A 15,785-nucleotide genomic window follows, 5' to 3' on the forward strand; every position below is an offset into this window, starting at 1 on the left:
ACACACTAACACCACCACCATCAGTGGCAGTGACAGAGCTGAGAATGTGTGTAAATGTGTGTAATTGTAGATCATATCCGTCCACTGTTATTGCCCATTTTTTTAGAACTTTTTGGACCATTTTGTGTTTGTAAATGATGTAAACCACCCACAATAATAATAATAATACAAAATTGGACATACCACAGGTACACACTGAAGTAACAAAGCTATAGCAGCTCACACTGAACAAACAAACCAAGCTGTGCTGAACTCTAACATGCTCTTTGACATCATATCTCATTCTCCTGCTCTAGTTCTGCCTCTGAGAATCTGCAGAAATGTCCCTCCGCTGCCCCGAAGGAAAGCCCTTTGACTGGCTGTGGTATTTACAACTCAACGGTATTTACAACCAAGAACAGACAGAACCAGCCTTAGTTCTGCACACTCTTCAGGCCCTGGGCATTTATTTACACACACACACACACACACACACACACACACACACACACACACACACCCACACACAAGCACATACAGCATACAGCATGAGTACATTATCATCAAGGACAATGGTCCAGCATTATTCTGGGCGAACATCACAGTCACCTCTATAACGACCTCAGATTATAAAGCTGAGTTACACTCTTAAAAACAACATGTCACACAGGGTTCTTTATATGAGGCTAAAAGTGGTTTCAGTAACCAATATATCAATGGGTCTAAATGAAATGGGTGAGTGTGAAAATACCACACCGATTATAACAGTTTTAAGATGAGCTTTAGATGGTTCAATCACTCAATAAGACGATTGTGGCACCTTATATTTTAAAGTGTAGATATATATTTTAAATGCATTTACATTTCACTTTAATTGGACTTTAATGGTAGTGTGCAATAATATTAATAATAATTAATAAATTAAGTACATTTTCATTTTTATTTAATTACATTGTCATAACATGGTAATAGGTTGTAATTACCTATTAATAGTGCAGATATGGAGCATGTACGCATTATAAATATTCCCAACTGGTTTGTCTTGAGTAGTAATGATAATAACGCTTTCTCTCTTGCATCAAAATGCAGCTCAACCTCTTGCCGTCATTAAACCCCGACAGCGCAGATATAAATCACCGAAGATTCAGATCTATCTTTGTGTGAACATTTCCTTATTTCTGGCTGGAGACCAGTTTTTAAAAGCTTCACCGTCTCCTGATCATTCTCAAACAGTGCAGGCCGCTCTGAGTACTTTCACCGCATTCTGATTATTTCAGAGTATTCCTTATGGAATTTTAAAAACCAGAATGTGAAATTTGGTTCGTCGCATGGTTAAACAGTCCTTTAGTGCGAACCTTTTTGTAATAAGAGTTTAACAACAAAACCTGAGGCTAATTTAATGCTTCATTGGAAATGTTACAAAGCAATGCTTTTAAACGATTGCCAGGTTGAATGTTTGATACGGTGTGCACTCGTTAAAAAAGGTTCTTCAAATGTTGCTGGTTAAAGGCAATGTTTCTGTTTAAATCTCGGAGTCCTTTAGAACTGTTTGTCTCTTGAGGTTGTTGTTTAGATAGATGATGAAATGGTTTTTCAAATGGAAGGTGGATGTATTTGATGTGTTTTTGTGTATATTTATATATAGCACCCTTACAAAATACAATTCTGATTTCTATTGGAACAAATTGGAGGCTGTTAAAACATAAGAAGGACCTTTATTGGTTTAAATAACAGAAGTATTTTCAAACTGAAAAAATCTGTTCGCGGAATTAGTCTCTAGCCCTGCACTGGAAGGTTCCTCGGGGAACCAAATGTGTTTGTTCTACATGGTTGAGCCCTCAGCTTTCTTCACACCATCCAGAAGGTCAAATGAAACCATCTCATTATAGTTTTAGCGTGGAATCAATGGTGCTCCAAACTCTACCGTCACGTCCCAGTCCTCTCTACTCTCCCAGACATTTTAGAGCAGAGCGAGTGCGAACTTTTGAACGAAGATTGTTGAAACCCTGTCAGACGCAGATCCGTGAGAGGGAACAAGGTCAGACTCTTTCAAAAGGATATTTGAATGTGAAGGTTTTCTAACATTTCCCCTTTATTATTAATTCCACCAGTTTTGCAATTGGGAAGCATTAAATAAATGCTTTGTGAGTGGTCTATTTCATCATCTGAATGCAACAAATACGACGGGTGTCTACCACAAAATGCACATTTTGTTTCTAAAACCATGTGATGTACGAATGAAGCACCTGAGCACAGCCATTTTGGCAAAGCTCCTTTTGCTGAGAGAGGCATGAGGCTGAAGAGAAGGCCACACGTCTCCAATGCCAACTATAACATCGTAAAGCAAGCCATGGCTTAAAGGTTTTATACCCTGATTATAATGGTCAAGCAGGGCCTCGTCAGTCAAAGCTAGAACCACAGATGATCCTCGGTAAAAGCAACAAATAACAATGGCTGTGTTTTGTTTTATTTCACTTTATAAGAGCCAGTCTGCGGAGTGTGAGAAGTAGATTCAAACAGAGAACACGACACACACACGGTTATGAAACCCATCTGGAAATATGAAGAATCGGGAACTGGGTTTGGACCAGTGCTGGTTTAAAGCTTGTATGCTGTGCATTGTTGTCCACGTTGCCCTGTACATGACCCCAGTTCGGAGCTCTGCAGCTCTGCCCTGTACATGACCCCCATAATGTCTCATCTAAAGATCTATGTGCTGTGCTCTGGGCTTTCATCTGCAACCCAATACAAGATCACTTAAAGCTCTCTCTCTCTCTCTCTCTCTCTCTCTCAGCTTCAGCAGCTTCTCCAGCACAAAAACAAAACAGAATCATTTCACAATCAGAGAAAATGCACACATACATATACAATGCTAATTCTGAGATATGGTGCAGCACTAAACAAAGCAAAGGCAATTTCATTTGAAGTATGGACCCATTGTTATTAGAGAAGACGTCTGTAGATTTTTAGCAGCAATGCGCACTTGTCATTAAACAAAATAATAACGAAAAACACAAAAAACTGACACAAATAATTAAACTCCAGGATTCGTTCCAAGCTCACCGCCATCTAAAGCAAAGCAAGAATCTCCAAAGAAGAAAAGAACCCAAACCCAAGAACCCATTACGCCCTTCTCAAGACTATTTCTCAAAGAACTATTGGATTACGGCGCTGATTAATTCCCGAGAGTGTTGCGCACGAAAGTGAGTCTTTAATTTAAAAGCGGAGAAACGAGTTTATTAACTTACTGCGACCGCATGGGATCCATTTGCGCGATGTTTTTGTTTTTTCCCCCAACTTTAAGCGGACTTAGAGCGCGCGAGCCCGCCAGCGCGCCTGCCTCACTATAACCGCCTTAAAGCCGCTCTCGCCGAGATAAGGCGAGCCAACAGCTGCGATCCCGGACAGTTAAGATTATATATGATGTAAATATATTGAGGGTTTGTCAGGTCTTCCAGGCCATAAAACCCACTCTAATGACCCCACGTGCTCTCCCTGAACCACTCGCAGGTCCAGCTTAAGGCAATTGGCATAAATAACCCTCAAAACTTCAAAATACGTGGCAAGAAAGCCAAAAAGAGGGGCTTACTTTTTAAAAAGCAACCCAGTTCGAGGCCGTGCATGCGAGAGTGTGGTAAACTCAAAGTGGCTTTTGGGGAAATTCTGTGAAACTCCAGGGTTGGTGAGTAAGAGCGACGAGAAAAGCTATACTTTTTTTTTTTTTTTTTTTTTTTTTTTTTAATGCTGTTATTTTATTGGTTACTCGGGAAATACGCTATTTTGAATTGACGTTAAATACGATATTCGCAGAGGTCAGGGTGTAAAGGGTTGAAGAGCGAACAGAAATGTAGCTATATTTTAATTTTTCCCTCTGTTCAATTTTCTTAGTATACATTAAAAAAATGCAAAACAAAATCTATTTTTTTAATTTAATAGGAGAATCAGTCTCCTCTTGTTTCGACCTTAGCTGACAGACAGGACATATGACACCTATTACGTAATCTGTCAGTTAATATTAATGACAGATTTTCGCCAAAACAAAACAAATACGAGAAAGAAAAAGTAAGAAACCAAATCCAAAATAAAAGTCTCACGTGAAGGGGGTGCTTTTTCTGAGATTTACACAAACCTCATTTGCTTATTTACATTGCGCATCAGATCCGGCGTTTCGAGGCTGTTTAAACGTTTAAACGGGGAATCTGCGCGCGATGTGTACTTTTGGTCCAGGCGGTGCTTTGAAAGGCGCGTGCGAACTTCCGCTGCTCTGGCGAAAAGGAAACAGTTGTCAGGGTTTGGGAGGTGCGAGGAAACGCAGTAAAAGTTTATTGGGGTCATAAAGTTTTATGCGCCTCTGTCTGAGGGCTACTGTAAATAATTGGCCCAAGGGATATGACCGGGGAAAGCCCCAGCGAGCCTCATTATTTCGTGGACGAACAGTTTGGTGCTCCAGCACTTTTAAGTGTATTTATACGGAGAGAAATACGGTGGCAAATTGTCCAATGATAGCTAATACGTATTAGATCGACTGCAAAGCTGAACAAAATTTGATCAGGGGAAAATTAAATATGCAGCCATCTGACAACTACTACCAACGTAAAAATACCTCAGTGGAACCATTTTTTTTTCAAATGGCAAAACATTCCTTGAAGTTTCTTTGTTGATCAAGGATTTTCTGTTGTCAAGTTCTTTTGAACCTTTTCAAATGTTCAAATTACGTCACAATGCATTGCACCTGAAGAAAAAATCCGTTGGATACAAAATATAAAACAGTCACAATGGCAACTGGGATACTCCAGATGAACTTTATTTTAATCATGAGGCCTAGCCACAGTGCTTCATTGATACACATAGTTTGAAAACCAGAATTACTCAGCATTTAGTCATTAGACATACTGAACCCCTAAACATGAAGAAATACGTGGACTGATGTAATGTCACACTTGTGAAATGTCTACTGAGGTTGTCCCGTAAAGTGTGGTGCAACATTAAACTATGTAACAACACAATGGGAGGCCCATCGATAGACGTGCCCGTGTTGGTGCTAACAAGCTCCAGCAGCTTACAGCACCAGTAGAAATGGGCAGAGGGCTACTTAAAACCCAAGCCAAAGGAACACACATACAGTGCCGCATACAGAGAATAATATGAAAACGTTATGCTCAGTCACGTGCAGTTCTTCATTACTGTGCTCAGTTTTTTGTTGATGCGTTTACGACAGTACAACATACACACATGTTCCATAAGACATACAAAACAATAATAATAACAGTTATAAAATACAGAGGGCAAATTAAAACATATTCAAAGCTCAAGTATCATCACATATTTACAAATATTTAGAACAAATCGATCATTTTTACAACCATAAACAAACCATGTCTCAAAACCAACAGCATTACATTTCCGCAAACTAACTTGGTAGACTGTGGAATAAATTAAACTTGGGCGTGGCCCAAATAAGCCCCTCCTATTTATCAGTGAGAACTGAACTATAGGCTACATATTACATAAGGACTTTTTTTTTTTACAAACACACAGCCTTTTTTAAAAGGCAAAAAATAATTCAGAAAAACATCTAAATGTGTTGTTGTGGACGTTAGCTTGGATTTCCGTTCCTGTGAGCACGTCGACATGCCATATTCCCACCATGCCATCCCACTTATAAGGCACCCTTGACTTTCAGCTTGGAGTCCTTCTTCCACTTCATGCGGCGGTTCTGGAACCAGATTTTAATTTGCCTCTCGTTTAGACACAGGTTATTGGCGATTTCGATTCGCCTGCGACGCGTGAGGTATCGGTTGAAATGGAATTCTTTCTCCAGCTCCAGAGTCTGGTAGCGGGTGTAACTGGTTCGTGATCTTTTACCGTCAGATTCTGGAGTGGCATCAGAAAAAAAAATTTGGTTAGACCTACGAGAAAGGTCAAGCATTTTCCAAAAGTTTCGACGCCATTTTGTCATGTTTTGTCGATTTCCTGAATAACAAATAAGCGAACACATCCTGCGGTGAATAAACTTGTGTAGAGGATATGTTCACATATTGTCACTTAGAAAATCAACCAGGCGTGGCCACAGTTTTGCATAAACCTGTAGTTGGGTACCACTTTACAGGGAGACCACATTTATAATGGGACTTACATTAGAAACGTATAATAGGCCGTTATAACACATAAATAATATAGTAATAATAAATGTGGAAGACTGTTGACTGATAAAGTTGACAAACTGACATCAATAAGCATCTGTCTACATTTTTATTAGTGCAGATGAATCTGGGATCACTATTTAGCAAGCAACAGGTCACTGTTGCCATTTTTCCAGCTTCATTCTATTTTATAATCAAAATCAAAGTTTTTAAAAACCAATTAACACAGACACCTTAAAGCATTTGTAATATCTGTGTACGGCCAGGCTTCCTGTAAAGTGTTCCCCATATTTATCTACATCAGTGCCACGGTGAAGTTTCTTAGGACATCATGCAAAAGAAATATTAAATTAAAACTGATAACAACAAGGACACGTGCACAGAAAACGATCAGTAAAGCTTTCAAAGAATCTATCATATTTTGGTTACTGTTTCCCACAGTTGTTGTGTTTGTATTCAGTTTGGAGGCTATTTCAGAGCAGAGAAATTCACTCAGCTCTGGTCCAAACGTCAGAATTTAGCTCGAGACATTTTTAAAAATAGGTAAGAAACGTCAGGCGTGAAAACGCGATCTTGGAGGATTAGAAATGGATTTTGAGGTCGAGTATGTGACGTGTGCTCTGCCCTATTTTCAGAGCGAAAACAAACAAACAAAAACCAAACAAAAACCCAAAACGCTTTCCAATTTCCCAACGCCGACCCGAGTTATGGGCAGAAATCAAACGCCACTAACATTTTGAATCGGCGTTCCTTCGCTGTTCTATTTTTGTTTCTGTTATCCAATTATATCGCAGTAAATTTGCAGCGCGGATCACCTCTTCACAGTAACGGGACAGCTTTACGAGCAATGCGCGCCTTTGTCATAAAATTTACGAGCGCGAGTTTTATTATTTCCTGCTTTTGGCCTATAAAACTCCAGAGGAAGAAAGTATGGAGGGAGAGGAAGGAGAGACGGTGTGGAGAAGCAGCGATGCCCAAGTTTTGCTCTCTTTCTCTCCCTCTTTAAAAACAAAAACCACGAGAAAACAACACGAGCTGTAACTTTACCGTGGCTAATGTGTAGCTTGGTCATCCAGGGATAGATCTGCGGCTGGGACGGGCTCTCGCGCTCGGTGGGATTAGTTTGCTGTTTGATGCTCGGGGGGCTCTCCAGTTTCACGTCTTCGGCGCGACTCTTGCCTCGGGGCTTTTCCGCCGCTTCCATAATCTCCTCGGCTGCTTTCTGGCTCAACAGTCCGTGACCGAGCAGGTTGTAGCTGCGCGCGTTGACGGGGTTAGGGGAGCCCACCGCGGCGCAGGACTGTCGGTGTGCCGCCGGGTCTCGCTCGCTGAGTCTCGCGCCCTCCTGTGTGCTCATCGCCTCCCTTTTCTGGGAGTTGGAGGACATTTGGGGGGCTAAAGCTCCACTCAGCTCGAGCCCCCCGTACGCATAATTGCTGGACTGGTGGTACTCGGAGAGAGAGCCATAGTTGCCAAAAGTGTGCATGGCGAAAGAGGACGCCTCGTGCGTCGGCTTACAAAAAGAGTTCCCCACGTACGAGCTCATGCTACTTCCGAATACACACACACACAAAAAACCCAGATCAGCCTCCGGAGGAATAGAGCGGAAACGAACATAAGTTGTTTGTTGTTGTTTGTACTGTTTATTGGGTCTCGGTTTTTTTTGTTTCTTTTTTTTTTTTTGGAAGTTGACGGGGGGTTTGTCCACAAAAAAAGAGCAGGATTTATAGGTGGGGGATTGCATTCGCAGGTTTTTTTTTTCCAGATGCAACGTGTAATGCCCAAATATGGGAAGTTTAAATAGAATCACGTGCAAATGTTGGCCAGTCATAAATTGGCTTGATCCCCGGGAGGTTATTGATGGATCTGGGGAACGTGTCCGATTAATTCGCGGTATGGAGACCATCTAGGGGTCTGGGCAAAAAGGGGCGAGACAGTTAGACAAGAGCGTCATCTGGTGTCTGATACTGGGCAAAGCTGACACAATATCAGGCACGCGCGCACACGCGCACGCGCCAGTTTCCCTTCCCATGTTGTTGGTGTGCCATACAGGCCTATCACTTACTTCCCATTGAAATTCTACTGTATATGTTGCTTGTTCGTCTCACTTAACTTGTGGAGATGTTCTCTTAAGGAAGACAAATGGAGGGGCTCTGAAGTTTTAAGATCCAGTTGCAGGGGGTAACAAGCCCATACTATAAAAGTTCACTTATTCACTATGACGGATTGCCCATAATTGTACATTGCTAGACTTGTTTTTACCCTAAAAAAGTGTTTTTAAAGCAGGTCTGGGTTTATTTATTGGCCAGAATAGCCACTTAAGTCTTACATAAAGACGCCTACCCAGGTAAATATTCCTTAATGTTATCGCTTAGGGTTTTCAGCGTCAAAATAAACCCCTTTTAAATCCAGTTGAAGATTTCTTTGTTGGAATTAACATGATGTTTTGATGAGAAAGACAACCCAGTCTTAGTCTTAGTTTAATACATAGATATTGTGTTTTCTCTGATATATGTGGGCGAATGTATGTGAGGTTTGTTAATATTAGACAAAGATTAGCGACCACGTAAAACTATGTAAAGGTGTGTAACTTTATAAACATCTTCAAAACGTCCTCCATCTTAAATATGAGTAGATAAACTCATATATTTCGTTACTTAGCCTCAGTCTATAGGTTTATATGCGTATTTACATTGCCCCAACGGCAAAATAAACCGCACTTTTTGGAATATTCCGGAGATGACAAAGTAGACAACCCGTTTTTTTGTCTTTAAAATGTTTTATTAAATAATACACATTTTGGTGACAAAACAATAGACGAAATTGGGAACCAATTTATTGTTCTTTTTTTTTAAATTCCACATAGCTGCTTTTATTCATATTAAGACAACATTATAAGCGTGGCTATAAGAGTATGTTTGATTTTTTTTATTAAAGTCAATGAACAGTACATATTTAACCAGTACAGCGGCATTGTTGCACATCCCCGCATTGACGGGATTTCGGCGAATGAAATGAAAACGTGAAAAGACACAAAAAACGAAAAACGTTTCAAGAGTTTAGGTAGTATGGTTTCATCCCGACAATGCTGGTGCGTTTGTACAAATGAGCGAGAACAAAACAACACAATATGTGCATAGACTACATTTTTTTCCATTATTTTCCTTCACATTTGGAATGCTGATGATACGTTGGCAAACTGTTACCAGTGAGAGAAATAAGCCTAGCTCACTCACCCAATGAGCGTACAGTTCATTTCATAGAGTTTCAGAGAATACAAGTCTATAAGAAACACGATAATACTAGGGTAGGACTGGGTATCCACACAAATAACAATGGACTGGAGATTCCGTGTTTATTTTTTCTCTATCAATACTGGCTGGAAACAAAAGCGTTACAAAGAGATGGGAATTGCATAAGTGTGTCTCTCCTTCCTTCCCCCTCTCTCGTATTTGTGTGGTATATGTAGGGAGCAGGGTATACAGGGTAAAAGGGTAAAATGTATAGCAGGATATACAGTCCATGCAGTTACAATTGCATTTCTGTGTTTAGGTAGTTACGTTGCAGTTTTAACAGGCGTTTTTAGGAATAAGAATATTATTAATAATAATACAAAAATAATAATCAAACAAAAATAAAAAAAACAAACAAACAAAACCAACGTATGCTACTATTAGTCATTCTTTTTCACTTCCTCTGTCTTCTCCTGAATGCTCTGTTTCTCGGGCTCCGGATTCGCCCCCGATTCGGTTCCGGTTACAGTTGAAGTTAGGTTGGTCTCTTTCTTCCATTTCATGCGCCGGTTCTGGAACCAGATTTTGATCTGGCGCTCAGTTAAGCAAAGAGCGTTGGCAATCTCAATCCGTCTGCGTCTGGTCAAGTAGCGATTGAAGTGGAATTCCTTCTCCAGCTCCAGGGTCTGGTATCGGGAGTAAATCTGTCGACCTCTCCTTCTGTCTGAGCCGTACCCAACTCCTGCTGACAACATGGATAGCAACAGACGAAGTTAGTACAAGTAGAACAACAGAAACAGAACGTTACCAAACACAGCGATCCCCGCGTTACCAACTCCCACAGTGAGATACTGTCGACAGGGCGAGTGCGCGTGACAGAGGGTTTTAAAACTGCCAGTGATTTCTCATTTCCTAAATCATCTGCGTTTGTGCTGGTGACTGCTTAGCGCCTGCACAGTCGTATGCAAACGTTTGGCCAACATTTCACCGTTTCGCTGTTGACTGAAAATAGTGGAATAAACGAGTGCAAAAACACATCTTTGGTTTTAGGACTCTTGCTGGAATCGCTGTTTATGTGCTGCACTGTATTTTCAACATTTACTTGAATTTTTATTCAAGTTGGTTTCCGTGTAAGCGACGTCTTTATTAAAAAATAATAATATTAAAAAATTAAAAATCAACAAAACGTGTCATTTAAACGTGGCTGGGGGGTCACTAAAGTTTTGCATACGACTGTAACAAGGAGAAGCGTGAAAAATAATTTTGTGTCCTCTATATTCTCAGTCTCAAACTTTTGAGCACTCTTTTAGAACATGAGAAACATCCACAATTTCCTCCAAATTTGCAGTGAATTTTGGATTTAAAAAATATAAAATGAAATGTTTGGGATATTCTTGGCGCTTGGAGGAGAGTTTAGAGGGAGGTTATTTTTTGTTGTTGTTTTTTCTTTTTTGGCCAAATGGGATTCCCCCTTGTTTGGAAAAAAAGGGCCCTTTTATAGTCTGACGATTTAAGCAGTGGTTTATGGGGCCATAAAATGTAGCCGCTCTGTTGCTAGGACATATCGTAAAAACGTGAAAAAAAGAGAGCAACTGAGAGAGGGAGAGAGAGGCAAGAGAGAGTGAGATAGAGAGAGAAAAGCGGGTCATTTCCCCCCTCCAAAAAAAAAAAGCTGGCGGCGAGGGTAAACTCACCGCTGTGCGAGTTCATGCGCTGCATCCACGGGTAGATCTGGATGTTGCCTTTCTGCTCCTGCGCGCCGCCGCGAGCCTGATCCACGCTGTAGTCCTGAGCAACGTGGCTCTGCGCGCTCAGTCCCATGCTCGACTGCCGGCAGCTGGGGAGCACGTCCTTGTCCTGGAGGAAGACGTTAGATCCGTACTCGTAGGGTCCGCGGCCGGAGCCGAACACCACGTTGTCTTGGGGAGCGTAGAAAGGGGTCGCGTAAATCCGATTCTGGGTCACCGTGGAGCCGTACGACGAGAAATGTCTGACCGGATCATAGGTGCTCGTGTTGAGTGGCATGTTGGGCAGAACGTCTTGGCCGCCGGAGAGATGGCACGAGAGCGACGGGTTCGCGAAATACGAATTCATGCCCCCTTCTGTTGCTGTTGTTGTTGTTGTTGTTGTTTACTCTTCGCCTTTCTTTCTTATTTTTATCCCTTCTTTTTCGCTCAGGCTTCCTCTCTGAGTGTGTGTGTGTCCCTCGCCCATGCGTGTAGGCATGCACGCTAACACACACACACACACACACACATACACACACTCACGCACGCGCGCTCACACGACCCAGCACACCAACTCGCTTTCAAATGAAGTTTCAATAATATTAATTTCTAGTCTCCGCTTAAGAGACGCGCAAAGCAAGTGTTATAGCCAAGCCTTGGCTCAAGGAAGGACAATATGACAACGTCACCTGACCACTCTCCACCAATTGAGAGCGCCGTGGACGAGTGCACGAGGGGAACATGGAGCTTGTAGCTTCATATCCCACTGCTTTCAGTTGATAATGTTTAAGGGAAAACTCTCTCTCTCTCTCTCTCTCTCTCTCTCTCTCTCTCTCTCTCTCTCTCTCTCCCATAAGAAAGAAAATTGTACAATAATCAATGCTTCCCCTGCGTCATGAATCAAGAGCACAACAAACAACAAAACGCAATGAATGTTTCATTTTTTCCCCTTGTTTTTCTTTGCGTATTTTCAACTTTTACGCCCGTTCAATTCAGCGAGAATTTACCTCCTCGAATTACCTGCCAGATTAATGTCCGACCCGGGGCAGCTCGTCACTCCCCGGAGTGACACTTTAAAGGTGATATGTTTGTTATTATTTTACACTAAAAGTGTGGATTTGTTTTTTTCTGTTTTTTTTTTTCTTCATTGCGACTTTTGAATAAAACATCCTCCAATTTCTAGTCAGAACAAACATTTCAAATCTATCGCGAAATTAGACTTAAACAACACACCTAACCGTTCCACAGGAGTGTGTTCTAATTGTAGCCGTTTCTAAGATAAGAGTTAACAAAAAAAAAAAAAAAAAAAAAAAAAAAAAACAAAGGTCCTCAAATATCACTTCGTGTTTTGGAAATGGCTGTTTTATTAATATGTTGACGAGATTAGATTTAGATCCGATTACCGAGATTAGACGATAGACGGAGTGGGTATAATTACAGGTTCCGCGGTGTAGGACTGATAATAATTACCTACTCATTTAAGTACTTCAGTACTGTGCCAGTGTCGTAAGTAATTAATAACAAAGCTTGGGAATAAAGTTGAAGGAAAAGTGGGAATTGGGTGAAATTGGTTCTGTTTTTAAAATAAGGCACGGCGTATATATTTATGTGTGTTTCCATTTTCTTGGTTGAATTAAATTAGTACAAATTGAATGTGTTCGCTCCACGCCGGAACGTTACGTCATCAGGTACGACGGGTCGTTTTGAGGCTTTCTGAGGTACGCTATCACACTACGGCGCTGATAATAAACACATCACGACGCCTGCTCATTAAACAGTTGGCTGTTCTAATTGTTGGGGCTGTTGTTGTGAGTGGAGTCGCAGGTCGTGTTTGGGAGCGTTTGCTTGAAGGCAGCCAGGTTCCCTCTGACATAATGGTTTTACAGAACAGAGCGGAGAACAAATATATCAGCACATCTCGTGATTTATGCTTCGGTCAGAAGAGGTGCGCTGGGGCGAATTGAACACAGGGATCATTTTAATCGCGCGCTTATTTCCCACGCGCCGCTGAGATATTACTTTGCTTTGCGTTTCCTCGGGCTTTTTCTTTGCTCGTGAAAAAGGAAACGTCTGTGCCTTTCCTCTCCCCATTTGTACGGTATTGATCATCTCACTGCTAAAGGGACGGGGGGGGGGAGGTGGAGGGGGGTAGGAAAGGGGGAGGGGGAGGGCCCTGCTTACTAAAGAATGCGTCAAACGCGCCTCGGTGCCATAAAAGTCACAAAACCAACTGAAGACTTCCAGCACTAAAGTAATTACCGTCTGAAGCGCATTGGGGGTCGCTTATCTCATAGAGCCCTGCTTATTCCTCAGCAATTACCTCCACTCCTTCCAGACTCTAGAACATTAAGGCTCCAGCGTCTCAGCTGAGACTTAAACCAAGACTAAAGACCAAGACTTTGGTCTAAATCAACCGCCTTCCGGAGCAGAGTGGCCAGACATGACTTCTCCATTTTTCCCAATTAACAACAGTGCGATCAATAACGGTCATCCCTCGCGCGTTAAACCTCGCGACAAAGTCAGTTTCTACAAGATACACGTGGACGGCGGAGACCTGATTTATGCAAATGTTCCTCCACGAGCTGAAAGCTGTGTACAAATGGAAGTTAGTCGAAATTGGGATCTTATTGGGATTTTATCCCCCCCCCCTTTTATTACTCTTTTACTTTGTTTGAAATGAGCGCGTGCTGCCGCAGCGCGAGAGGACCCTAATGCAGTCCACATGACAGAAAGTGTGAGGCCAAAAACAGTGGTTGTGAAAGAGGTGCGCGCGACGGTGGATTGACAGAACGGCCCGAGTTTAGTCTCCGCATGACAGCGGAAACGAGCATTAAACAGGAGCGAACCACGCAAATCCGCGCATTAATTCAACTCATTTCAGACATAAGTGACATTCACGAAAAACGCGGAGATTCATAAAGCACCGACTGAGCAGCGAGATTTTTGGGGTTTGCGAGAAACGCATGGAAATATGAATCGGATATGGATCAAATACTGATATTTTATATTTGTGTTTAAGATTATTCAGTACAAAGCAGTGGAGACGCTATCGTCAATGTAACAAAATAAATGCTTGGCTTTGACTTGCGTTTTTATTAAACGTAACGTATTATCATTATATAATTATACTATTTAGAATAGAAACAATATATAAAATATAGCATTTAATTTTATCGTTGTGGTTGGAACTGTTCAAATGATATTTTAATAAAAAATAGAATACTACTAATTTTGGTAATTATCGTAATTGTTGTCACGTTTACTTTAGAGTATTGTAGGAATAATATACGGAAAATAAAAACAGAAACATGCGAGTTTAATATTTGTAGATGATAGTGTTGTATATGATTTATAATATTTGGGGAATAACATTTATATTTTGTTTCTATGTTTAATAATTCCTCATTTGTTGTCATAAAAATTCCCATGCCTTCGAATATACATTAATTTCTTTTTTCTTTGGAGAAAACCTCATTTGTTTTTATTTTATTTATTTATTTATTTTATTTTATTTTATTTTTGTGTGGAGCTGTCGTGGCTTTTAATTGACGTGAAAACAAGTTACAGAATATTAACACCCAGGCAAGACTTCTACTGTAAACAGGGTGGGCGCAGGCCCTGTAATTACACAAATGGAGTCTTTTTTTAGCGCTATTCAACACGTGATAAAAGTTGAATAAGATGAAAATGGAAGCAGTAAATACACGCGTAATTTTAAGTGTCGCCTACCGTCTACCTCCCCCTCTTACTGTACTCTAGCGCTGAGCTTAGGCCTCATCCTCCACTCTGTCCGAGAATGAGAACATCAAAGTCGGGGACGTGTCTGTGCGCGCTGTCTCTTTGATGTTCGACGGTAGAACTCTCATTTGCTTTGAAGTTAAAGCCGTTCGTTACTGAGAGAACAGTTCATATTCGCCCGTGTTTAACCGCGCGGGCTGCGAGTGAGTCGCCGCGCGCTCACAGAGAGCTGCTGGTATGTGGCTCGGGAGAGAGAAAAGAGCCGTAAAGTGTTTTATTGCGGCCCTAAAGACAAATCACATGGCCGTGTTTCAGTGGCGGAAGCGGCAATAAATGGTGAGCGAGCCCGTTTGGCCTGTATTTCTCTTAGAGCTGCTGCTTCGCCTTAACATGCCTCTTGTAATAGTGTAGTACAGGCTGCAGGCTGGTGGCCTATATATCCACTCCTGGAGCTTGTTGCGAATTGGGGAAATAGGTTAATTATGAGTGAAGTAGAAGCAGAGTTGGGTAGGAGTACTAAAGTAGCAGCTCAAAAATACTGTTGAGTCCAGAGAAACGTCTAGAACTACAGCAGGGCCTACGGGGAGGGCGCTGAGTTTTGTCTTTACCGGAAATTAAATATTAAAATCGACGGTAAGAACGATTTAAAAAGTCACGAGGAAGCTTGGACGCCAAATTAACATCATAAACATTACACTGTGTATGTGTAATATAGCAACGCTTTCAAATGTAATAGGATAATCATGGATCTACGTTCACACTCTAAATGCAGACCTGCACAAAAACGTCCTCGCGCAAAAATAACTACAGTTACCACAATAGAGACAAGCTTCCAAAGTGCGCGGTGCTAATTGCGTGCTCAGCACATATCCAAGCTCTGCGCATGACTGTTAGTGTTGGCCTGTTTGACGCCTAATGGATTTCTCACGACAGGATATTTCGAACGCCCAAATCCCTCAAAAGTG

General features: G+C 41.5%; 2 protein-coding genes across 3 annotated transcripts; both read right to left on the minus strand.

Annotated features, from left to right (window-relative positions):
- Positions 1 to 5,638: 5,638 nt before the first annotated feature.
- Positions 5,639 to 7,668, minus strand: hoxc5a (homeobox C5a). Its single transcript, XM_066672929.1, has 2 exons — positions 7,170 to 7,668; positions 5,639 to 5,853 (listed from the first exon to the last, which is right to left on the minus strand). Exons 1-2 carry the CDS (start codon positions 7,666 to 7,668, stop codon positions 5,639 to 5,641), a joined length of 714 nt encoding a protein of 237 aa, XP_066529026.1.
- Positions 7,669 to 9,191: 1,523 nt separating this feature from the next.
- hoxc6a (homeobox C6a) lies at positions 9,192 to 11,527 on the minus strand. Of its 2 annotated transcripts, none has more exons than XM_066672240.1 (2): positions 11,053 to 11,527; positions 9,192 to 10,097 (listed from the first exon to the last, which is right to left on the minus strand). In XM_066672240.1, exons 1-2 carry the CDS (start codon positions 11,447 to 11,449, stop codon positions 9,796 to 9,798), a joined length of 699 nt encoding a protein of 232 aa, XP_066528337.1. In that variant the 5' UTR covers positions 11,450 to 11,527; the 3' UTR covers positions 9,192 to 9,795. The 2 variants fall into 2 exon arrangements, with proteins under 2 accessions (XP_066528337.1, XP_066528336.1); XM_066672239.1 differs by having other exon boundaries at positions 11,050 to 11,527.
- Positions 11,528 to 15,785: the final 4,258 nt, after the last annotated feature.

Source organism: Hoplias malabaricus, chromosome 5 (genome assembly GCF_029633855.1).
Source record: "Hoplias malabaricus isolate fHopMal1 chromosome 5, fHopMal1.hap1, whole genome shotgun sequence".
NCBI classification, from domain to species: Eukaryota; Metazoa; Chordata; class Actinopteri; order Characiformes; family Erythrinidae; genus Hoplias; species Hoplias malabaricus.